General features: G+C 44.8%; 2 protein-coding genes across 11 annotated transcripts in view; one reads left to right on the top strand and one right to left on the bottom strand.

Moving 5' to 3' along the window:
- LOC135915005 (uncharacterized) overlaps positions 1-10,438 on the top strand; it is a 41,021-nt gene extending 30,583 nt beyond the window's left edge. The window contains exons 2-3 of the mRNA XM_065447962.1: positions 5,991-6,195; positions 9,844-10,438. Coding sequence (XP_065304034.1) covers positions 5,994-6,195; positions 9,844-10,022 — 381 coding nt within the window. The 5' untranslated portion in view covers positions 5,991-5,993 and the 3' untranslated portion in view covers positions 10,023-10,438. The remainder of the gene's footprint in view (positions 1-5,990; positions 6,196-9,843) is intronic.
- Positions 1-25,364, bottom strand: part of LOC135915002 (endothelin-converting enzyme 2-like) — a 392,210-nt gene that overhangs the window by 80,121 nt on the left and 286,725 nt on the right. For 3 of the 10 annotated variants that reach the window (XM_065447946.1, XM_065447945.1, XM_070524848.1), the window contains exon 2: positions 480-627. The exons of the other annotated variants lie outside the window; for them this stretch is intronic. The gene's annotated coding sequence lies outside the window, so the exon portion shown is untranslated. The remainder of the gene's footprint in view (positions 1-479; positions 628-25,364) is intronic. 10 annotated transcript variants of the gene reach the window in all.

Raw genomic sequence — 25,364 nt, 5'->3', positions numbered from 1 at the left:
CGATGTGGCAGCGGACACGGATAGCGCGGCGACCAGGCCAGCCGAGCCAGGCTCTGCGTGGGAAGGTCATAGTTCAAAAGCCGTGTTTAATTCGAGTCACGCACCCGTATATAACGCGAGGCACGTCCTCAAGCCAAAAAATTCGAAAAAGAAGAAGAATTCGCGTGAATACGGTATACAATTTACCACCTTTATATCACAGTGCTTGGCGCTGCCGAAATCATTTCTTGTAGAGGTCACATTGTTGCAAAGGTCGTGCGCTTTGCTGCTCACAATAGAACCGGGGAAGAAGTACTTATTCGTCTACTGGTACTTCCGCTGTATAAGCGTTTGCTGTAGAGGCGCTTGATTCTACCTATGTACAAAGTTTGGAGGATGCTTAAGCTTAATATTTAAGAGTGGGATATTTAGCATTCAAAGACTCTTGACTGCTTCTCATGCTTCCCGGCTGCTGGAGCGTATGTACCCGTAATGCTTACCGGGAACTGCTGGCCTCGAACGCAATGCACGAAGGCGGGCTTTGTGGTAGAAACGGGGCCTCATGCGTGGGCCTTGATGTGACGGAGGCGAGCGCGAGCTGGAGGTATTTCAAGGAACCAGGTGCATCACTTGGTGGCCCCAGGACACCTGCAAGCCGGCGCGTGCAAATGGCGGACGCCGCGGCTGGTCTGTGAATGGTAGAAACGCTGGAAAAGGGGCTTCTTTGAATTTTCGCGCAACAGAATTATGTTTTCCCGTATGTCAAATTACAATCCGAGAGATATCATGGCCGGGCCACTGTATCTTGAAAGCCATTTGCGACGAGTACAGAGTCCGGACTGCGCTGTGTTTTCGCGGCTTAGTTCGCGTTGATGCGAGCGACGGCTGCTAGCGCTGTGAGATGCTGTGTTAGACTGCACAGCCTTCGGGATCAGCCGGAGTCGCATCGAAACAGCTTTTAAAGTTTCTTCACCCTTATCATTATTATTTGGTTTGCACACATTAAAACAGTCACAGTGAAGAGGAAGAACGCTAGCTGTAAATCGCCACAAGGAGGGACACAACGCATGAAAGCTTTCGAAGAGAAAAGCTGCGGAGTCCAAAAAAAAAAGAAAACCGTTAATGATGCGATCACCGTCATGGTTACCTCGTCGCCATTGTCGGCGCCTTGGTGCGGTCGTGACACAAACACTCGCGTCAGACGTCGCCTGACGTGTGCAAGAGTCCTGCTGATGCAACGTCTATATTGGAATTAATAGAAAGCGAAGCTATTCTGAAGAGGATCAATAAATGCTATACAGCTGTTCACCTTCTGTACCTTGTTTCGCAGCAAAGTGATTGCTTAACTGCCCAGCAAGGTGCCGAGCCGTTTACGGGTCCGTTACCTCCATTACGGGTCCACCGAATACACTGTCTCTTAGGTCGGCCAACTTTGCTATGACACCTATGATGACACACTCTTCAGGCTGGGTTCACTTCAATATTGTTCTGTCTATAGAATCGACCCGTTCTATTAGGCAATAAACTAACCACAGAAAAGAATATCGCTGAACGCAGGGAAATAATGCACAGAAAGCTTCGCTATAAGAGAATAGTTGTGTGCTTGAAGGGGTCTAGTTATTGCAGTGAAGGTATTCATGCTGCAGGCACCACTTTTTGTCTCACTATGTAATAACGCAAAGAACGGAGCCGCCCGTGAGAAGAAACTTAGGATCAGCACTTAAGGGGCTATAGATAAGCCGGTTTCATAAACAAGGTGTGTCATGTTTGAAGAAATCGACAATGCAGCAACCGCCACCACAAACACAGTCATTAAGAATTTTCAAAGAAATCTTTGCTTAAGAAACGTTGTTACATCTGGTAAGGCTTTACATAACATTAGGCGGCGTTCAGTAGCTAGCTGGCCGCAAGACGTTTCGTGTAACAATTTGTCTCTTCGATCTGGCTGCGTTTTCCGCACTATTTTGTGCATTTTGTGGACAAATGTTAGGTAGCCTAATGTGCGCACATCAGTCGGCTTCTCACGCAGATTCCCCTTTAAGTAGCACGAGGACCGGGAAGCGTTGCCGCAGGTATTGTTGTTATGTGTCATCCAGGGGAGTTTTGGTACCCGGGTTACACGTAGATAGTTTAAAGAGGTAACTTCAGACACAGGGTTGCTATTACTATAGTGTGAAAAGTTTCCACTGAACTGCTAATGAGTGAAAGTGATTTATTATGAGTGATTTATTTGGATCAAGCGACATTAGCCACGCGCTCAACCAATCGATAATAAGGTCACGATCATATCAAATTTTTCGTGGTCATGAGTACTTGTAATCACCCCGTAAATTGTACAATCATCAGCAAAAATCCTGACAAAAGAAGATATATATCATGTGTACAACGCATATATTAATCTCATTCGGTAAATCATTAATATATATGTCAGAACACGTAGGCGACCGAGAATAGTGCCCTGCGGCACACCAGAGGAAACGTGAGAGAGGGAGGAGGAAAATTATTAACAACGGTGAACAGCAGCCGATTGATAAGAAAGTTCCGCATCCAAGATAGCGTTAGTGAATCTAAGCATGAAGAAGAGAGTTAAAAATTAGTTGGAAGAGAGCTAGCTACGTGATCAAAGCTCTTCGAAAAAAGGCAGTCAGTTTGCGAGCTTTTTGTCCAGGTTAAAATGTAATTCAAGCGCCCATTCAAATAGTTGGGCTTTGCATGGTAAACCCATCTTAAGTGCACCTTGGCCGGAAAAAAAGGTTATTATGCCCTCAACGATCGTAAATATGTGAGTCGATATGCTCTCTCATCTTGCAGCAGATGGAAGTTAGTGAAATAGGTCTGTAATTGAGGGGTGAATTTCTATGCCACATTTAAAAATGGGAACGACGTTCGTGATTTTCCATTTACGGGGAAACTTTCCTGTCAATAGCTATTTGCGGAATGTATCATATAATACTTTATTTAGACTTGAGATCGTATTTTTAGTATCTTTGAGTTAATCCCGTCAACGCGTGCTGATGTGGACACTTTCAGTTTATTTATATCGAAGCTGCCGTTGATAGTGATGTCGATTGGCTACAAGAAGGGTAGTGAAGACAAGCCATCCCAGACACGTTTGAATGGTCCTCTATGGCGAATATTGATGAAAAGAATGCATCGAACGCGTTAGGCCAATAATGATATGGAATAGAAATGTAGTCGTCATCATGCAAGATGACGTTGCTGTCGTGTCGATCCGGACACATTGATTCCCAAATACTTTTTTGTTGTGTGCAGTGATAGAAAATTATGAGAAAAATATTTATCTCTGGCAGTGGGGACTGCTGAGCAGTAGCTTATCAAAAAGTCACAGTAGTCCTTCCAAGATGTTGAAGTGCACGCGCGTTTTAGGACTGCACACAATCGCTTCTTCGTATTTCTCAGTCCGCTAAGTGATTTAGCAAACAGCGGGTTGTTTTCAATTGATATTTTAATTAACGAAACGTGTTGACTAACCAGTGACATTTACTTGTTTCTCAACAAAGCCCACTAATCATGAAGTGATCAGTTAAGAAGGAAGTAATACACCGGCAGGACGATTTTCAACTTTAGCATTAATAATGTTGTAGTTTTTTCTGTTATAATCTCGAATTATATTTCTTCTGGCACCAGCAAAACGGGACGGGACTTCCCAGTTTACTTGCAGTCACTTGCGGTCACTGAAGCCATCTACATACGTTGTACTTTCAACCGTATTATGGACAGATAGTACTAGATCCGGTATACTAAAATCACAAGTGGGCTGGCTGACGATTTGCGGCAGGTCGAAGTCCAATGTTAAAGCAATGAAATCAGAAGAAAGGCAGCACGTCGACCACTACTGCGTCCAGTTTATGGAGGGACGGTTTAAGTCGCAGAAGCGACAAATGCTTTCGGCCGAACAAGTCTTAAAGGCGTGAGTTACGCTGTTTCACTGGTCGCCAACAAACAACAGATTTGAGTCTGGAGTACCCTTAGAACAACGTCTTCATAATTTCTCAAAGCCAGTCATGCACGCAACCAAGACGATTTATAGGTTAGCGTATAACTCAACTAAATAGGATAGTGCATTGTCTTCTTAACGCCTATAAGTACGCCTCCGCCTCGTTCATTAGTGTGATCACATCGGCAAATATTATGCATGGTGTGTATGGGGCTGATTTCATTGTCTGAAATGTCAGGATGGGGCCATGCTTCCGTGAAGATGATACTGTCAAATCTTGTATCGTCAAGGAAGGAAGGGACTTGATCGAGCATTCGCATTGCGCTTACATTATTCTTGAATGACGATGGTAGTGACTGTACGTTCCGAGGTTCTGGAGACTGCTGGAAATCGCGGTTGCTCTGTAAGGATTGGGGTCGGGCATGAAATAGATGGTAGCTGGCCCATGCCGTTGTCCAACTCATCCACGCTGAGGACTTTGTTGAAGGGAAAGACTTGTTCTCATCGAGAACGAGGAATATGAGATCTATTTACAGGATCAACATGAGAACGTTACAGTTCATCAGTCTAGCATGACTGAAAGAGAATGCACCCTCAGCAGTCGCGCAACCGCTGCTTAAAAACACTCTGTCCTCCCTAGATTCCTAGGTTGGGAAGACTTCCGTTCAACCTTCTACCAATGGGAATGCCCAAAGTCGCCGTCGTTGACCCGCCTTTGAGGGGGAGGGTTTACGCATTCTCTTCCGCACAGGTTGCACTGAACACATCGAGGTGAGCGGGTTCTGGCCCTGAGCAGGCGCCTCTTGATCTCAGAGTTGACCCCGCAATCAGTGGCCGCCGCGTCTGTCCACCAAGCGACAATTTCTGGGGCCCGTGAGGCCGCACCGCAATATATCCCCTTCCAGGAATTCCCCCACCCCAAGCAAACCGTAAAGGCGACCGCGAATCGACCAACAATACTCGGCCCGCCAACCACGTCTAGACATGCCGGCGCCGACGGGTTGCTGACGAGGCTCAATGTTGTTTTTACAAAGTGAGTCGTCGTTGTGGGTCGGGAAGGGTTCCGAGGTTGCTTCTCCCAAGCTTGCCACCCTCGCAGCTGCAGCGGGCTTGGGAAAATTTTGCAGGTTGGCGCCCCTGCAGGCTGATCGTAACAGCCCGTATCTGCTCTACTTCAGCTATCTGCTCTGTTGCACTACTGTGCTTGTGACGTGGTCCTACACGTAGGTTGTGTCTTCTACGCGCATTCTGTCGACGCTGAGATCGGAAAAAGTTTTTTTTCTCGATTTCGCGAGTTCTATCAGGTTCCTTCTTGCTTCTCCAGTAGCTGAGCAGAAGTCTTGTAGCATCGAAGACCCAGACCCTCCAAGCTTTCGCAAAGCTAAGATGCGTTCTTTACCCTTATAGCAGGTAAGCCTCGCTATCATGGGCCTCTTTTGTTAGGGACATGCTTTCTTAATATGTGTGCCGTTTCAAAGTGCGTGTCTGATAGGATTACGTCAAGTTTTTGAGAACGGAATCCCACAATTTTCTGCTCGAACGCTGCCCAGTCCCTTCCTTCATCGTCCGCTATGTTAAAGAAGAGATGTTTTGAGCATCGCATTCTGTTATCAGTGTCATCGCACCATGAGGAAATGGTGGCCAATCACTCAGATACACTGCACAGGATATCAGCACTAACTGTGGTGTCAGCCGACCTTCCGCAAACGGGAGTGCCGACCAGCGAAGTGATTTTTGCGTTCAGCAGGCTTGAGTTCGCCTTCAGCGGCCTCCTGTATTTATTTCGAAGCAGTTAGTTCAGCGAGTATTGTTAGCTATTCCTCTTCTAGATTTGGAAGATTGTTTATAACTATCGTATTACTGACACTGACACTAGTTAGTTCAGAAAGGAAGTGTGAGCGCGCTTCCTCTAATTGCTTAATTGCTTCTAGCGCAGACGCAAGTGCTTCTTCAGCCTTCGTTAGCGGAAAAATTAAAATAATTATCAATATTGTAGAACCTTCAGCTGCCTCATTTTTGTTCCTGATGCCCCTGGGCATGTGACACATTGCAGATCATGGGCTGGTCCAACCTGCTCGTCGTTTTTGTACACGCCGCAAGTGTGCTCATAGCGCTTCGTGGAGCGGCAGGGAAGCTGTGCACTCCGGGCTTCTGTTCGAAGGTGACGTGCAAGCCGATCAAGGCCAGCGAGTGCAACGGGAAGGTGGAGGCCAACGCCAGCGACTGCGGCTGCTGCGAATTCTGCGTCAAGCAGCTCGGTGAGCGGTGACCCGAGGTCCCAGTGCTATGTTACAGACTGTCGAACACATAAAACAAGACAGGGACCTTACTATTAGGTAATGACTATTATTTGACTATTCGATATAACTACGCCTTAACAAGTGTCCTTTCGTGCGTCCGTCTTTCCCCTTGTGAACATGCCTTAGATGTTCTGGCTCATGAAACAATAGCTAACGATAACTGTAACTAAGAATAACTAACTCTAATGTCACGCATTGAGGTTGCAAACATAAAGTGATAGCCAGAATTTTTTCTCTGTTTTGTCGATTTCGTTGCCCCACTCAAAATTGTCACTATCTGTATCGAACCACCAAGAGCAGCAGCACGCACTGGCAGCAGTGGCGTAGCTAGATCGTCTGGCACCCGGGGTCCATAAGTCTTCTTTCACTCCCCCCTCCCCTGATGTAGTCGAGGAAGGCGAGGATATCGACAATTTCCGGGTTTCATACTGGGCGCCGCCCGCAGTGCCAAAGTACTGTAGGTTGTAGCACCCAAAACGATTTTGTTTAAGAAGTTTTTGTTGAGTTAATAATATGACTTTGAGTCCTCAATTGTCGAGTTGAAGTGCTTCCTCTATAAGTACTAATTACGGGATTATTAAGGATATGGTTATTACTTATCTGCCATATTTTTCGCGCTACCGAGTTCCTAGTAATCACAAAAAGACATAACTTCATAGAATCTCGATCGGGAAATATCCTTACAAAATTCACCTTTCTTTTTTCATAATTTTCTGTGCAGCTGATACAGACACTGTACTTGTGACATGAAGTCACACAACTGTTTTCTGAAACTTTCGAGGGTAAGAAGTAAAGCGTGAAACATAACAGCAGGTTTCACAGCGGCTTCTCGGAGCGAGCGGGAGAGGGGAAGTAAAAGCGAGCCGGACATCGCGGCGGGCCTGTGACTAAAGCCTGTCGAGTCATACGCCCCCAAACTCTTCGGATGCACCGAGTCTGAAGACGATCCAGAGAATCCCATTCGCGACTTTTGACGGCCGCACTTAGGCAACGTCGCTCTCAACGAACGCTTCGCCGTAAATGCGAGCGCCGGGCGCGCTGGTTGAATGCCCTCTTGCTGCTGTCTTTGTTCGTCTTCGTTGCGCGTTCTGAACGGAAGAGTGACCCAAGAGCCCCAACGCTTTACAACGCCTCACTGTATGTTTCGCGACTCCTGCTCCCAGCATGAACGCACAGCATGAGCGCACCCCACATGAAACGTCCCGCTAAGGCGAGTAGTTGAGCGACCATTTCACGAATTAAATTTGTTAGCCCGCACATTCGTGCAATTATTTCTTGGGGTGTTGATAGAGCTGCAGTCGACAATTCTGCGGCGCAACGCATCGGGTGCCTGAGCTCGGGCTACTGGATACCGGAGCATTCTTTGCAATTTGCGCCCAGTCAAGCCGGCGGAAAGAGGGGTGCATTCAGGCGTAAATTACACCTGCCCCTTTCACTGGCCCCTTGCACCCGGGGCCCACGGCCCCCCGGCCCCCCCCCCCCCCTTTTGCTACGCCACTGGCTGGCAGACCCAAAATTTTAATACTCAGTAAGGAGTACTGACATAAGGTCACGGATGCGGTACTGTCCAATTTAGAGCTCCCGTGAAACTCTTGCTTGGGCTAGTTGGTTCATGCTTGAATTAGCAAAGGCAAGGCGCAGAAGACAAGGACTCAAGATGAAACACAAACGACAGGACTGGCGCCTCACTGTGTTGCTGAAGATAAGCAAATTGTGGTAATTCTCGCTTTTTTTAATGTGTCCGATACTCAACAATATATAGGCCTCGGTGATCCCAGTGCACACCCAATACGGAGTTATACAAATCGCGTATCCAAGAGACCAATATAACTTTAAAACCAAAATGAAGCTTTGTTTTTCTGGCACGTATCGCCGATTGCGTGCCTTGCCTTCGGTTTCTCTATAAAGCTGCCTATTGAGAACATTGATCTGGCATGCGAGCGACCGATTCTAGTATGCCAATTTGGGCACGCCGTGAGCGCCTTGTATTTTTTATACTTAATTGCGATCGCACGTTTCAATGGTTTTGGTACTGCTGGCCTCAGGCTCTCTTTTTCCAGAAAGTGGAATGAGTGCGTAATTGGTCACAAAGCATTAAGGCATTCGGTAATCGCTAAGAGGAATTTGAATTTGAGCGAACCCTTTTCACATCATCTCGAAATCAGCGCTTTATTGTATTGCAGGCTTGGTGACCTGCACAGTGATCTACTAAATTAAACCAAAAATTTTAGAATGCCCTAGCACAATAGAAGTTCACGTTTGTCATTAAGCTCCCGTACCGTAATATTTGCTGCCGACTGAACGTGTGTTTTTTGGTTTAGTTATTGGGTGCCGGTAGCGGAAAGCAACTTCAGTAATCAGGTGTCGAGGCTGGTAAGCGTCTCTTGCGATATCAAATAGTGGTATCTCTCCACACATCCAGTCATGCCTCTTGGGTACTGAAGCAGAAGACGTTAGACAATTTACGGGCTATGATGCATGCTTAAGGAAGCAAAAAGTATTGCAGAAGCCCACGCTGGAGGCATTATACAGTGGAATGCGAACAGCATCTCATTGAACACGGCCGCGTTGCATGAGGAACCGAGCAGAGATTGAGCATTTCAGGCCGCAAATATCCGTGCAGGAGTATAAGGAGATCATGTATTTCTTCATTGCACTAAAGGGGAATAGCTGCGCATAGGGAAAAACAGCTAGGCGGAGAAGAAACCATTTGCCACAACTTGCTGTTTGTAATCACGCAGTCGCAATACGTTGTACCTCCTGAATTATTGTTCCTACTGACATAGAGACACACCTGAATAGGCTCACAATGTGCCCCTTCCCACAGCTAATCGTTTATGGAGGCTGTACAGGACCCATCAGAAGCAGCTTTGCATATGACACAGCTGACAGTCACTGTGCCCTCCCGACGACTACTTTGCGCCATTGCGCCACTTAACTCTTCGTGTGAAGTAAAGAAATGCGAAAAACAGAAAAGAAATAAAGAAACCCATGGAAATGAGCAGGAGCAAAAGAGGGGGAACAAGTCATAAGCCTAGCAATTATGAGAACTTCATCTGCTTAAACTGCGTGAATAAGATGATAAAAGAACGTCGCACATTGTTTAAATACGTTTAGACACAAACTAAAGACATCTACTCCACTCTAAGACGCTGTGTGTACAGATAACGAAAACAGAGCATGCTTGAAATCACCATTAGTTACAGAGGTTTCGGTAATGATAATAATATCATGACAGACTTTGCACAGTGACATAATCTGTTGTTACGTTCGCTGATTACCATAAAAAGTGCGCCATCTTTCCTCTGCAAGAGAGCTCTGACATGAAGCACACCCTGACTTTAAATAATGATTTGTAAACTAAGGCTTCCTTTGGATTAACTCTTAAAAATTTGAGTGCCTAATTTGAACTCTATAGAAACTTCGAAACCGATAAGAGGAACAAATAAACTTCAGATAAGACGAGGAAATTTCAATTGTCTTTTCGAGTTCGGTGAGGAAAGTCTTCTGTACTGCACCGTCTTCGCACTGAAATAGTGACTTCTCTTCAGAACAACAAAGCGCCTGCTTGTCTTTCTCTCATTATTATTTTTTCCTTTCTTTCAGATGAAGGTGACGTGTGCTTTTCTTTCACCAAATACGGTCAGCGAAAGTGGGCAGTGTGCAAGAAGGGCTTGATGTGCAGCGAAAGCACCTTCAGGTGCGTGAAGAACTTCACCCACCGTCTTTTCGGCGACGACGACAAGCCAGCCGCAGAAATGGATACGCTCATCGCATTCCAATAATATAGCTCGTTTAAATTTAATAACAGTCTCTTTTGACATAGTTGCCTAAGCTCGCGAACAAACGTAACAAAACTGCTGCTCTTGCACGTGATGAATACAGACACAGAAGCGCACGCAGATGCGGTCCCGACACATTTGCAAGGTTCTCAAGGTTTCTGATTAACTGAGATGTGCAGGGAGAGCACAGATTTATGACGTGGTGATCAGAATGTCAGACTACTGCCCAAAATCAGTCGCACTACTAAGCGCATATGCGTTAGGAGGACCGAGGTAGATTTTGTGATTGCATAATGTAACCACGCAAACGACAACGGACGAAGAAGGAAACATACTGCCCCATTGCATTTTTCGCTTGCATACGGAGGTTCTGAATGAAGTTTTTCATAAAATAAATAAAGCTTTTTCACACCATTCCATACGGGGTATGAGCCATTGCATCTGCTTGCCCACGGGGCGGGAGGGTGGGGGTCATGAGCAATTGCTGATGATGATATTTGTTGTACCACTTGACTAGACGCCACGTTTTTTTCAGGTATGAGTAATTGCAAGGAGCCACTTAAAGGCTGTTTCACATGCTGCGACTGCAACGATGAAAATCAGTGCTGTCGCACGCGACCCAATGCGATTTTTAAAGGGCTCATTTCACATGATTGCGATTTCAACAATGCGACTGGTGTGACGCCCAGGGTTGCTTACGGCCAGGTTTCGTGGCACACGCTGCATAATCCTTTTATTGCAATAAATAAAACGTTTACACTATAATGTTGTTGACTTCTCTTGGTTAGAAACAAATAATATGTACGTTTACTAATTTAAATACGTTAGTAAAGATTTGTCTTGGAGTGCACGATGGCGGTTTATGTAGTTCCGTGTGGCACCGCGCACGTAAACAGCTGTTCGCAGGTGGTTCAGCGGTTCTTTATTCTACGGTTCAGCACTGTGTGTTGTCTTATCTACCTTCTATGACTGTTTCGTTCTGCCTGCGCTACAACAATCTACAAGATGACCTGTCGACAAGTTTATATAGCTACCCTTACCGCATATGGAGCATTCAGAATTCGGCTGCCACGAAGTCGTGTCAGCCAAACAAGATTCTCGTGCTACCCGTGCTAGGCGTCAGCTTCTGGAGAAATTATGCGTGTATATTGCCCTTGATTACGCATATCTGGTGCCTGCTCCTAGCCATATTCTTACGCCAAACGCAACAAGCAGCACCAACCCGAACGCCCGCGTGTGCCCCTGAACGAAGCCTCAAACGATCTGTGTGATTACGACGTGGAACGAAAATTGCGTTGTGAAATCCAATCTTAGCGCTAGCCTGGTTTGTCCATCACCGTGCTTGCGCTGCGAATATATATATATATATATATATATATATATATATATATATATATATATATATATATATATATATATATATATATATATATATATATATATATATATACGGGAGCCCTCTCTAAATATTTCTAAAGGCACAAAAGCCGACGCATCAAACGTTTCGAGTGGTTACCGTTACTTTTGTAGAAACCTGTACGTTGTAAGATAGCATTCTAAAAGACACGCTGCCCTTCCATTTTGTGGTCCTGTGTCTCGCGCTGGTAGTATACTCGGAACTTCTAGCAAGTATACCATATCAATACGCGCTATTCATAATGCAGGATCGTAGGTCCACAGCAGGCGCACTTGCCGTAGAATTTTTCAGCTTTCTGCTCAGTCTCACATGCCTCTCACGGTTAGCCTGTTTTGTGGAAATATGTATTATTATTATATGACTAATGTTATTAGATATTATAGCTTCTTCACTGTAATTTATAGCAATCATCCAGGTTTGTTAGGCTAGTCGTACATTTAACCTATATTAGATCAACATTGTTACGACATGCTTATGGGAGTCATTTATAATTAGATTACTCAGCCAGAGAAAGTACAAATGAAAGTCTCAATTTTTATTCCAATTTGGTATTCCTAAAGAGATTATATTGGCAGAAGTGTATGCCTGCTTGCATTTTTTGCAATTCAATGTTCAGTGCTGGAGAAACTGATTCCTTTTCTTGCTGTCGAAAGGCTGCTTCAATGTCGGTAGTAAGCTATAATTATTCATTTCGAAAGTGTTAAGCAATGGCTATATGTCTAAGCTTATCAATGCGTTTTTGTTCCATGAACACAGTTAAGTTTTTCTCTCCCTCTCATTGACAGCCATGCAATGAAACCGTTCACTTTCATAAGTATCAGGATGCAAACATTCTGGAGTTTGTCCTGAGCATTTGTCTGCATCCTATAGTGTGTATGTTTCTATCAAGTTCTGGTGTACAATCGCAGTGATCTACACACATTGTTATATAGCAACAAACGAATTTATTTAACTTTGTTTTCAAATATACAATGCGGCTATGCAGTAAAGACTACATTATTAAGCAAAAAAAAACAACTGTAGATTCAGTTTACGTGTTGGAATCTATGTGATGTGAAGTTTTTGTCAAGTGGTCAATTAAATGCTGTTCAAGTAACTGCGATATATGCAATTTGTCTTATTTTCAACAATCCAACATGTCATCTTTTCCAAGGATTGCTTATGCACCGCATAGGTCACAACTTTAATGTCATGTAATCTTTATGCATTACACTGTTCACAAACCATGCCGAAACGCAAACGGCGGTTAATGTAGATGCACGCTGCGAGACATCAACACAGTGACGTTTGTTGAGCAAGGAATGGTGCGAGGTGTATGCAGATGAATGAATGACGTGCTTATGTACTCATTTATTTGTATACCTCGCAGGCTGCAAGGTTGAAGTATTATGTAAGGGGGAATAAAATAATTGTTACAAAAGGAAGAAGGGCACAACATTAAGAAAAAAAACCAGCAAAGCAAGCAGTACCAATACATTGCACCAACTAGTCCAACGTGTTTTACTGGCACAACATTACACAATACTTAACAAACAATAACAGATAAAATTATTGTCGGTGCACCTTGTACCGACGGTAAACCAGCGAAGCTGAAATGTGCGGCCCCGGTGTTTATCACTGGGTCAATTTCCATGGTTTATTCACGTCTTTCTATATTATTGGTTATGTCTGTGTTTCTTAATGAGGTTGTGCACATGTTCGGCTTGGGTTTATCACATTGTTTATTTGGAATGCCACACATCGCACTTTGCAAGATCACCATCATGGAATGTGCAATGGGTGGTTCATTGTGTTAATCCAGCGGGTCTATCAATGTCTTTCTAAATTATGTTACGCATTTGTGTTTTGTAATACGTTAATCATAATGCTTGTGGCTCAGTTATGCACTGTAGTCACCAAGTGACACACCGGGGCTGTACATTTCATTTAAGTAAATATAGGGACACATTTTTGAACCTATCGGGAAGTCGGAGAGAGACTGCTGCATGCGCGCTCTGCTGCTAGAGAGAAACGATGTCACTATCGGTCTAGCCAATGGCCCACCACACCTTTGCTGCGAGATAATAATGACATCAAGATCTTGTCCTAGCCCCGTCCCCCTCTGTGTCCCTTCCCCGCAATAATACGTAGATAAGCGTATGTTTGAAATGCATAAGCATTTCTATGTCTACCCAACAAGAAATTTCTCTGTCCATCGTGCAAGACGAATGCAATGGCTCCCAACCCCTTAACTAATGGCTCATACCCCTGCACTAGGGTTTTTGGGACCGGACGATGAGTGCTTTGCCTAGGCATATACAGCTTCACTGTAAAATGAATGAACACCTTTCTGCTAGAGACCAAGGCATACTAACAAGTGAAAGTTTATTGAACATGCCGTGCAGATGCTGGTTGACAAACAATAAATCGAAGTTACACAAAAAGCAGAAGCAAAAACTGATGTGTGTTCATACAAATCCCAACAGAAAACGCATCCATCTTTGAAAGTGTAACAGAGGCCATGCTGACAAGATTCTCCCAGTGCATTTGCGTCTACAGCTTCCATAATTTCTCTAGGCAGCCGATCTCCACAGAATGCCAGCTTCTTCCTCTACAATGCACTCTCCACATCTGAGCGTGCATTCTAAAGGAAGAAGCTAGCATTCTGTGCAGATCGGCTGCCTAGAGAAATTATGGAATCTGTAGATTTACAAATGCTGGGAGAATCTTGTCAGCACGGCCGCCGTTAGAAATGGATGCATTTCCTGTCAGGAAACGCACATGAATTTTCGCTTCTCCTTTTTGTGTATGTTCGGTCTATTGCTTGTCAGCAAGCATTTACTCGGTGTGTACATTAAACTTTTGGTTGTTAGATCATCTCGATTTTCTTGTTCGTCCTATGTGTTCTCTGGTGCCATTTGCAGCCAGGCTATTCATTATTTTTTTAGACTCCAACGAGTCACTTTAATGACCCTTGTGATGCTTCTATATACCTTATAAGATCTTTTATTTGGCCAATGTAGCAAGAATGTATAGTGTGAAGCAGTAAGAACAGGGTACGCTGACTTCTAAATTAAAGGTATATTGTGAAAATTCAGTGATCTATATAGGTTACCAGAAAATAGTACAGCAATAAAACCTGATAAAGACTAGTGCTTGATGAAACGAAACATAAAAAGGCTAAAGGGAGAAAACACATATAGATATGCAAGCCCAGGGAAAAAAACATTGTGATCACCAAGTTTGCATGTGGCTACATTCCAGGAAACTTTTTTTTCCAATGGCATGGAACTGGAAGAATGTGCTTGCATAAGCAAGCTGTCAGTCTGTCTACTGGAATAACAACAGTGTTTCTTGAAAGGTGCTGGCATGCAGGATTGGTAATTGTAATGATTCTTTTCCTGCACTTGGAATTTTTCTGTATTTTCTTTCTGTAACATTTTTATTTATGTTTGGCAGCATCAAGCACCAATTTTTATCTATCCTTCAAAGACGTCTTTATTTTTCTGGGGAAAACGCGGGGAAGGCGCAAGAAGGAAATTCAAGACGATGAGCAACACGAGAACAAGGTGGAAGTAGGAGCCAACATTTCCACAAGTGGACGTTGAAGAAGGCAAGTCCACTTGTCGAGACGTTGGCTCCTGCTTTCACCTTGTTCTCGTTTTGCTCATTGTCTTTTTTTCTGGTAATTTGTATAACTCGCCACATTTTTGCAAATGAACCTCAGTTGAAAGTTAGTCCTCATCCATCTCTAGTACCATCCTGTTCATACTGATTCATGCTATGCACTCTTGCAACATTTGTGTGTGTGTGTGTGTGCGTGCGCGTACATGCGTGGATTTGGATGTGAAATAGGGCCCTTGGACAGAGGTATCATTTTTCCCCTGTGCAATTTTATCAATTCAATAACTATAGTGCAACAGAAATACGATGGACAAGAACAAAGTGAACACACAGAGCGCTTCGTTCTTGTCTGTTGTCTATCTGTTGCACATTAGTTATTAATGAATACACACAAACTCATCCAGTTTTCAGTTATTATGTCGGGCTTATAGACCCGCTTGTGTCCTGGAATATCTGCATGGCTATGTATCCTGTAATTTAATTTCTGGCCGTGTGCTTACAAGTTGCGTGTCAATCTCCTGATTTTCCTGACAATCTTGTGTGATGTGCAGGCCCAGACAGTTTCTGGTGAATCCATGCCGGGTGTTGTGCAGGTGCTGCTTTGATTGCTTTCAGTTCAGCTTTTCTAGATGTAGGGTGACCTGGAATGGTACTCACTTATATGGGATTTAGTTTTATGTAGTGTCATACAACTGTTAAACTGCTATTGCCACATCAGTGTACTATGTGTGTCTGATGTTTGCTTGCATATTCATGATTAGCAACCTCCTCTCTGTGTCTGGAAGTTGCATATAGTCTCCTTGTCTAACTGTTTGCCCCCATATTTCACGGTATGGGCCGGTTGTGTTTCAAGTTCACGCGCTCCCGACGTTGTTTCTAAAGGGAGGGGTAGCCGTCCTTGCATCTCATATGCTAGCTGGCACACTACCTTGGGACCTGGTTCTGAGCTCTTGAGGCAAACAATTTGTGCTGCAGGCTGCAACTCTACTCCGTCTAGGTGCTTGTTCGTTTGCTCTTTCCTATAGAGGTCTTCAAGCGTGGTAAAGCTTGAAATACTTGTTACCCGATGCCTGTGTTCGATGAGTTGTCTTTTTTGCGTGCTGCTGGTAATTCATACCGTACCATACCTTGGACACAAGCACAACATCTGCAATCTTCCATAGTATCCACTCGTCCAGCCCCCATGATTTCAATATTATTGTTTTCACCAGGTGTAGACTTTGCATCCAATCATCGGCATAATTCTTTCACCCACATGCTGGCTCTGCTGTCATGGTAGGATTTGTGGATTTTGACTTGTAGGTATGTTTCTCCCGCTATTGGGAGCACAATGTGCAATCTCGAGTAGTTCTTGATTCCAGTCTTTTTTCCGACGTCGATGTAAGCCGACTTATCAGAAAGTGAGAGGCCAGGCTGGCCAAGGAAGTCTGCAGTGTTGTCGAGGGCTTGTTGCATCATTCTTGATTTCTATATAAGATAGCTTTCCCATAGACTGTAATACACCATAGGCTGTAGTGTTTCTTGTAGTATGCCTGTGTTGTTGGTGTGGGTGGGCCAAATGTACCAAAAACTCTCACCTGGAATTTTCTGTTTTTCAGAAAATTACTGTTTAAGTGCTCTACCAGAAATGTTTTTGCTCATCGTACCTCTTATTAGAGTAGCATGAGCTACTGCTGTTAAAAGCCTCTTCACTTTCTTCATTCTTTCATAAGCGGTATTACACAATGTCCTCCAATAATGTTTCTGCTGCTTATGGCCCACTCATATCTGCCAGAAGGGGCAACTCTTGAAAAAGGTTTTGTTTGTGCTATGTGTGTGACATACTATAAGCATTCATGCCTTGACATTTATACATCTGTAGAACCAGCTTCCTGACAGAGTACTTGCTATACCTGATTATGCTTATTTGTGCACTGCTGTTGAACAATACATATTGATGCAATGAATATTTACTCACTCGAATTATCACGAAAGATGGTTGTTTTACAACTCTGCCCTTTGCTTTCTATTGGTGTTAGATTATGCATAAGCATGCCCCCCCTATGCAATAGCATGTTGAAGTTTAAGGGTTCAATAAAAGGTGATGAACTAAATCTAAGTGGTAGAGCTTTTTTTTAGCTATGACTCCCATCGAAATGCGACCTCCGTGGCTGGCAAATCAACCCCTTGCCTTGTGTTAGCAGCAGATCTATAGCCACAGTGGCAGGTGAATAAAGTGAGGAACAATGTTTTTGTCTATAGATTTTCTTTCTTGCCTGCACGTAAGTAAAATTTGGAGTAAGTTTGTCATTGCAAAAAAGCCCAGTTTGTAGTCCTTTATTGAATAAACCACATATTATGCATAGTTGAAATGCAGAAATCTGTTCCAAAATCCTCGGTGATATGTTCTTGTAAGTAGCATGGTATTTCATTACTTATAAAGAGTAATCACAGCAGGTATCGTTGTATGGGTTTACATATAACGATATATGAAACATGTAATATATAATATATGTGATCACGAACTTATTAGAAACATGTAAGGCATAAATGCTTCTGCACACTTCATCAGCTGTGAAGTGCAATAACTGCTTGTACTGGCCGACTTCACTGCACAGTTTCGATTTACGTTTCTTCAGCGTGTCGTTTTATACTGTTTTAGCTCCACAAGAACAGGCCGTTTGCCTGCTTTTCGCATTGTCGCACAAGCTTTACATAACGGTGCAGGAGCATACGTTGTCACGGTGCCACTATAGCAAGCAAGTAGTTTACTTAATCTACTAGGTGTAGAGTTAATTACCTTTCAAAGCAAGTGTTATTACAGATGCAGTAAGGATACAAAGTCTGCAACATAGTTAATGTTTATTGATTTCTGTGCAAGAAAAGAATCTTCTCCAGAGAAGGGGTGCAACTTAACGTGCATGTAATATTTATTCAAGCCACGGATTTAATGCTATTCTAGCAACTTCATTACGAAAGCCTACACTTTTGCTTTGCCAAATTTAATAATAAGTAAGCTTTCAAGATGCATCGGGAAATTCACGCTTGAAAACCGACAAGAAAATGCAACTGAACCGTACCGCGTTCAGCACAACGTAGAAACTTCGGGTACTTTGCTGTCTTGTAATTTGCCCTTGCCGAGGTTGAAGTAATTCATGCTGCTCCGTAAGCGCGATTTTTGCATGCAACTGAACAAAAGAACGACAATCTTGTGGACATCATTAAGGAGTGTGCAATGGAAGTCGGTGGTAACTCCGTTAGGCAGGATACCAGTAAACTATCGCAGGAGACGAAAGATCTGATCAAGAAACGCCAATGTATGAAAGCCTCTAACCCTACAGCTAGAATAGAACTGGCAGAACTTTCGAAGTTAATCAACAAGCGTAAAACAGCTGACATAAGGAAGTATAATATGGGTAGAATTGAACATGCTCTCTGGAAAGGAGGAAGCCTAAAAACAGTGAAGAAGAAACTAGGAATTGGCAAGAATCAGATGTATGCGTTAAGAGACAAAGCCGGCAATATCATTACTAATATGGATGAGATAGTTCAAGTGGCTGAGGAGTTCTATAGAGATTTGTACAGTACCAGTGCCACCCACGACGATAATAGAAGAGAAAGTAGTCTAGAGGAATTCGAAATCCCACAGGTAACGCCGGAAGAAGTAAAGAAAGCCTTGGGAGATATGCAAAGGGGGAAGGCAGCTGGGGAGGATCAGGTAACAGCAGATTTGTTGAAGGATGGCGGGCAGATTGTTCTAGAGAAACTGGCCACCCTGTATACGCAATGCCTCACAACGTCGAGCGTACCGGAATCTTGGAAAAACGCTAACATAATCCTAATCCATAAGAAAGGGGACGACAAAGACTTGAAAAATTATAGACCAATCAGCTTACTGTCCGTTGCCTACAAACTATTTACTAAGGTAATCGCAAATAGAATCAGGAACACCTTAGACTTCTGTCAAGCAAAGGACCAGGCAGGATTCCGTAAAGGCTACTCAACAATAGATCATATTCACACTATCAATCAGGTGATAGAGAAATGTGCGGAATATAACCAACCCTTATATATAGCTTTCATTGATTACGAGAAAGCATTTGATTCTGTCGAAACCTCAGCAGTCATGGAGGCATTGCGGAATCAGGGTGTAGACGAGCCATATGTAAAAATACTGAAAAATATCTATAGCGGCTCCACAGCCACCATAGTCCTCCATAAAGAAAGCAACAAAATCCCAATAAAGAAAGGCGTCAGGCAGGGAGATACGATCTCTCCAATGCTATTCACAGCGTGTTTGCAGGAGGTATTCAGAGACCTGGATTGGGAAGAACTGGGGATAAAAGTTAATGGAGAATACCTTAGTAACTTGCGATTCGCTGATGATATTGCCTTGCTTAGTAACTCAGGGGACCAACTGCAATGCATGCTCACTGACCTGGAGAGGCAAAGTAGAAGAGTGGGTCTAAAAATTAATCTGCAGAAAACTAAAGTAATGTTTAACAGTCTCGGAAGAGAACAGCAGTTTACAATAGGCAGCGAGGCACTGGAAGTCGTAAGGGAATACATCTACTTAGGGCAGGTAGTGACTGCAGATCCGGATCATGAGACAGAAATAATCAGAAGAATAAGAATGGGCTGGGGTGCGTTTGGCAGGCATTCTCAGATCATGAACAGCAGGTTGCCATTATCCCTCAAGAGAAAAGTGTATAATAGCTGTGTCTTACCAGTACTCACCTACGGGGCAGAAACCTGGAGACTTATGAAAAGGGTTCTACTCAAATTGAGGGCGACGCAACGAGCTATGGAAAGAAGAATGATAGGTGTAACGTTAAGGGATAAGAAAAGAGCAGATTGGGTGAGGGAACAAACGCGAGTTAATGACATCTTAGTTGAAATCAAGAAAAAGAAATGGGCATGGACAGGACATGTAATGAGGAGGGAAGATAACCGATGGTCATTAAGGGTTACGGACTGGATTCCAAGGGAAGGGAAGCGTAGCAGGGGACGGCAGAAAGTTAGGTGGGCGGATGAGATTAAGAAATTTGCAGGGACGGCATGGCCACAATTAGTACATGAGCGGGGTTGTTGGAGAAATATGGGAGAGGCCTTTGCCCTGCAGTGGGCGTAACCAGGCTGATGATGATGATGATGATTATGATGATGAACAAAAGAAAATTGTGACGACCTCGTCGTCTGGTGGGGATCAAACACCTGCTAGTACTGACAACTCGCAAAGGCCTACGAAGCAAACGTGAAAATGCACTTCATTTGCTGCGCAGCGTGTCAACAAACGCATAGAAACGGGAAAATGGAATCTGCAGGACCAGGTTTTTATTCTCCCTACCCGTACGTACCGAATTCGGCAATCCACGTCTCCGGCATTGCACTTGTTGTGCGAGACGCCATTTCTCAAAACAAACCAGCGAAATAGCTCCGCGATAGCTCTCCGCGCAATTTCGACGGAAAATCGCAGCGATCGCTGCGGCGATACGACTGTGCGACCAACCGGTTGGTCGCAGACGAAAATTACCGGGTCGGCACTGCGACTGCGATTTTCATCGCAACCGATGGAAATCGCACCTCCGGTGCGACGAAAATCGCATCATGTGAAACACGCTTAAGGCTTTCGCCTTAAGAAATGGGTCGTTGGGTTCACCGCCCTCCACATCAGCCGTTCGGCTGCGGAAGCGAGAGTTCAAGGCTTCATACCCCTCTGTGTCCAGTGCGCACAGCGGAAAGTGATCTATTGCTACGAAGACAGTAACGACAAGGTGGCGTCGTCGGTCTTCACCGGAGACATTGGGGTCAATTTACAAAAACTGGAAAACTGCTCATTTCTAACCTTCCCATAAAAAATTTTCTTTGCACCTTGTTTAGTGATTTCCGTTGTCTGTTGTTCTATTAGCTGCCTCATTTGTTCTTCACTAAGCAGTGTGCAGAAATCACTCGACTACAAAAAAGACAACCGGAGCATAGTCAGACGCCGCGCCCAACGCCACCATCTAATCCCTCACACAGCACCACAGCACCACCACAGAAACGTAAAGCAGAAGATCATACACACAACTTTTCAGACATATCCCCAAGCTTCGAGAAACTAGGACACATGATCACTGAACTTGCCAACCAGATGCTTCAGCAACATCAGGAGAATGGTGCCCACTTGCAACAAATAAGCGCACGTCTAGACGCTCTCGAAACCAGAACCGCCAACCTAGAGTCTCGGGTAACCGCGACCGAAGCCAAAGTACTTCGCTCGCAGTCGAGATTTACATCCACGGCCTCCGGCTCCCTTAAGGGCGTGCCATGCAAACCCTATGACCGTCCATCCCTATCCGAAATCACCAAACCGATCGCTGAACCCCCGCCACTTCAAAATGGGTCACACTCCTAACTACAAGATCTGGCAGTGGAACTGCCGTGGGTTTCACCGCAAACGGGGCAACCTTCAGCAGTTCCTTGGGGGTAAGGCGGCCCCGGATATTGCTCTTCAGGAGACGGGAGGCCACGCGAAATTGGCAGGGTACAAATCCTATAATGCTTCTGGGTCGGATTCCACCACCGCTATTCTTGTTCACAGAAAGCTAACTGCCATAAAACATGATATTGAAGAAGTCGACATATACCATGTCTTTATTGAAATCATTCTAAAACGTAAGGAGGATGAAAGCATATTCATTTTTAATGTCTATAATAGCCGAAAGTGCCGACGTCACTAGTTCGGAACTCTATTCAGGAAGGCTCTCGGAATCTCCCAACAAAAAGCCATATTATTATTAGGTGACGTTAACGCTCCCCACTTGCATGGGGATACCGCACAGAGGTAGTCACAGGTCGTAATCTTTGGCTAGAAGCCCAACAACAGCGACTGATTCTCATCGCAGACCCACAGACACGCACCCGTATCGAGAATAGTGTCAGTGTTGACACCACTCCCGACCTAACTTTCATCAAAAACGTAGGCAACTATGATTGGACTAATACCAGGGAAAGCCTCAGTAGCGATCATTATATCATAGAAATCCACATTTAGGCGGGTCCATCCCGCAAGAAAGGCAAACGGGTTTCGCTCACGGAATGGGACCGCTTCCAGATTCGGGAGACAACCGCCACCAAGCATATAAACGATCTCGAGGCCTGGATCGCGGATCTCAGAGATTCCGTGAAACGCGCCACGAGGGAAACAACTGAAGACGATGGTCTGATCAAGGTGGATAGCCACCTCCTACACTTGTGGGAAGCCAAAAGAGCATGCAAACCTGCTGGAAAAAGAATAAACTAAAGCGTACATTCCGCTTGCGCATCGCGCAAATCAACATAGAAATCGAGGAATACGCTAACCAATTAACAAAAAGCAATGGGAAAAGATATGCGACAGCATGCAGGGACAACTCGGTCTAGCCAGAACGTGGAATCTTCTCCGATGTCTTATGGACCCGGATAAGAGTATATCCGAGCAGAGTAAATGCGTCAATAAGATCACGCACCAATACCAGGGCACGAACGACGAGCTCCTAACAGAGCTCAAAACCCGGTACATAGACACAAATGCACAAATCCCCCAGAAGCGATACACTGGTCTGGACAATCTTAACCTAGACGCACCCATACTAGAGGCTGAAGTGCGAGCCGTCTTGAGGAAACTCCGAACTAAATCTGCACCAGGCCCCGATGGCATAACAAATAAGACCCTCCGTAATCTAGACGACGTATCTATCACTGTCCTAACAGAGTACTTCAACCGCTGTTGGGAAACCGGTTCTATCCCCTCGAAATGGAAGCATGCACAAATAATATTCATACCAAAACATGGTAAGCGACTACAGCTTGAGAACTTACGCCCGATCTCTCTGACCTCATGCGTAGGAAAACCCTTGGAGCACGTTATACTTAACCGCCTCCACAATTTTGCGGAGGGCAACAACTTATTCCCGAACTCCATAATTGGCTTTCGTCCAAAACTTTCCACGCAAGACATCATGCTTCAGCTTAAACATCAAGTTCTGGACCACATACACAAGAATGGTACCTGGGCTGTCCTGGGCCTTGATCTTACAAAGGCATTTGACAACATAGCGCATCAGTTTATACTAGAGAATCTGCAGTACCTAGGTGTGGGCCAGAGGGCCTACAAATACATCAAAGATTTCCTCAATAACCGCACTGCTGAAATAAGAATAGGAGAACTACAAGCGGACAAGATCTCTCTTGAAGTCGTGGCGCACCGCAGGGATCAGTTTTCCGCAGGAATCACCACCTTTCCTCTTTAATTTAGCGATGTTCCGATTACCGGAACAACCTAATCAGATTCCAGATCTACACCACAGTCTGTATGCCGATGACATCTCCCTGTGGGTGGTTAAAGGTAGTGATAGAGATATAGAAACCCCGCTGCAAGAAGCTGTAGACACGGTTGAAGAGTACGTTACCGACAAAGGCCTCACCTGTTCCCCGCCAAAATCAGAACTGTTCCCACTCAGAGCCTCTAGAAACCGCAAATCCAACACTGCGCCACCCCCAGAAATCACTGTGCGAGCCGGAGGAGGCACGATCCCGGTGGTGACCACCATCCATGTACTAGGCCTCTTCATGCAAGCTCACGAGCGCAACGGCAGCACAATTCATAAACTGGAAGCATGCGTTCAGCAGACGATGCGACTCATTTCAAGAATTGTCAACCGACACTCTGGAATGAAAGAAGCCAACCTCATAAGCTTGGTACAAGCATTCGTTCTCAGCCGCATCACCTACATCACCCCGTAGCTCTGCCTCAAAGCGGCTGAGCGAGAGAAAATAGAGGGAATTATCCGGAGGGCCTATAAACAGGCTCTTGGGCTACCTATAAGAATAGCCAATGCAAAATTGCTAGCCCTAGGTGTTTTGCAACACCCTCGATGAACTTGTAGAAGCGAGGGTAGTTGTATAGTTGAAAAGGTGTATCCCAAAAAGTTGATCAAAGTTGCCAAATGTGATCAAACATACCGAACATGCACCACGAGGTATGAATGAAATGGGAACACTAACCAGTTTCTTGGGTTGTGTTCATCCAAAGTAGCATTCGAACAGCGCGCATCGTAAAGGGCAAAGACCTACCAACCCAAACTGACGTTCTCCCCGAACTGCTCTAGACGCTCACACCACACATTCCCAGGAACTTGCATTGAGGATGATCTCATTTAAATCTTGACAGAACATCTTTACAATGCCAATGCCTTTGGAGGTTAGTTGCTGTGCCTGTAACGACAGTTTATTATCTAGGTATCCAGCCCCAAAGAGATATGGCCGTCCTTTCATTAGTTCTTTTCATGTTGACGCTTAAATAGAGTGACCGGCCATTTGTGTTGAAGTTGCAGCCATCAGATCTGTAAAGCGGATCATGGGAGGCATTTTATATCCTGCCTTAAGGGGAAGTAAGGAGGAATGTCTGCATCAACAGTGATCAGCTGCTCGGATGCGAGATTCAAACGAGTTTCTTTCACTTGCGAGCTTTAACTGGCCGTACTTTGCGCGATCAACCTGGGTGCTGGCCTTGCGGGGTACGGCTCGATCGTCGACTGGAATACCATACAACTAGCGCATGTCAAGCGATCTGCTTCGATGCTGACATCCTCACAGTGACGAATTTCTTAATGAGCGTCTTCATACTCGCAGTCCAGGATGGTTTCGAAACGACCAACATCGTGGGGCGCCCAAGCAGCACCAGGCTGAATGGCAAATGAAGGTAGCCGCACTGGGTGCACTTGGGCGAGTGGCAAAGGAGGCCACTGGCGCCCGTTACCGCACGTCACCGCTTAGTCCAGACGTTCTAGATGCTTTCAGCATTTCGAAGTTCAGAGCAGTGTTTCTCTACACCAGCTAGGATGGCTTCGTGGCTCACGTTGTCAAATGCTTCTTTAATGTCCAATGCCATTATCCCGTTCTCTGCGTTCCTGGGAACGTTGCTTAAGACTTCTTCCTTGATCTGTAATAGTACGTCTTGGGTCGACAGCTTCGCCCTGAATCCCAACATACTGTGGGGGTGTAATTCGTGATCCTCTATGCATTGTTGTAGCCGTATCGTCACCACTCGCTCATACAACTTGCCAAGGCATGATGTGAGGGAGATTGGTCTTAGGTTTTCGATTTGTAGCTTTTTGCCGGGTTTTGGTATCATATCTACCTCTGCATGTTTCCAATCCTCGGGGACAGTCTCCGCTGCCCAGAGCCTATTAAGGAAGTCTGCTCTGCGACTAGCTCGTCACTGAGATTGCGGATGAGTGCGTTCTTAATTTTGGCCGCCCCCGTTGTCGTGTTTCTAGTTGTGCTTCTGATTGCTGCATAAACCTCTTCACGAGTGATGGGTC

Source organism: Dermacentor albipictus, chromosome 9 (genome assembly GCF_038994185.2).
Source record: "Dermacentor albipictus isolate Rhodes 1998 colony chromosome 9, USDA_Dalb.pri_finalv2, whole genome shotgun sequence".
NCBI lineage: Eukaryota > Metazoa > Arthropoda > Arachnida > Ixodida > Ixodidae > Dermacentor > Dermacentor albipictus.
The sequence above is the reverse complement of the archived record's forward strand: the minus strand, read 5'-3'. Positions and strand labels throughout refer to the sequence as shown.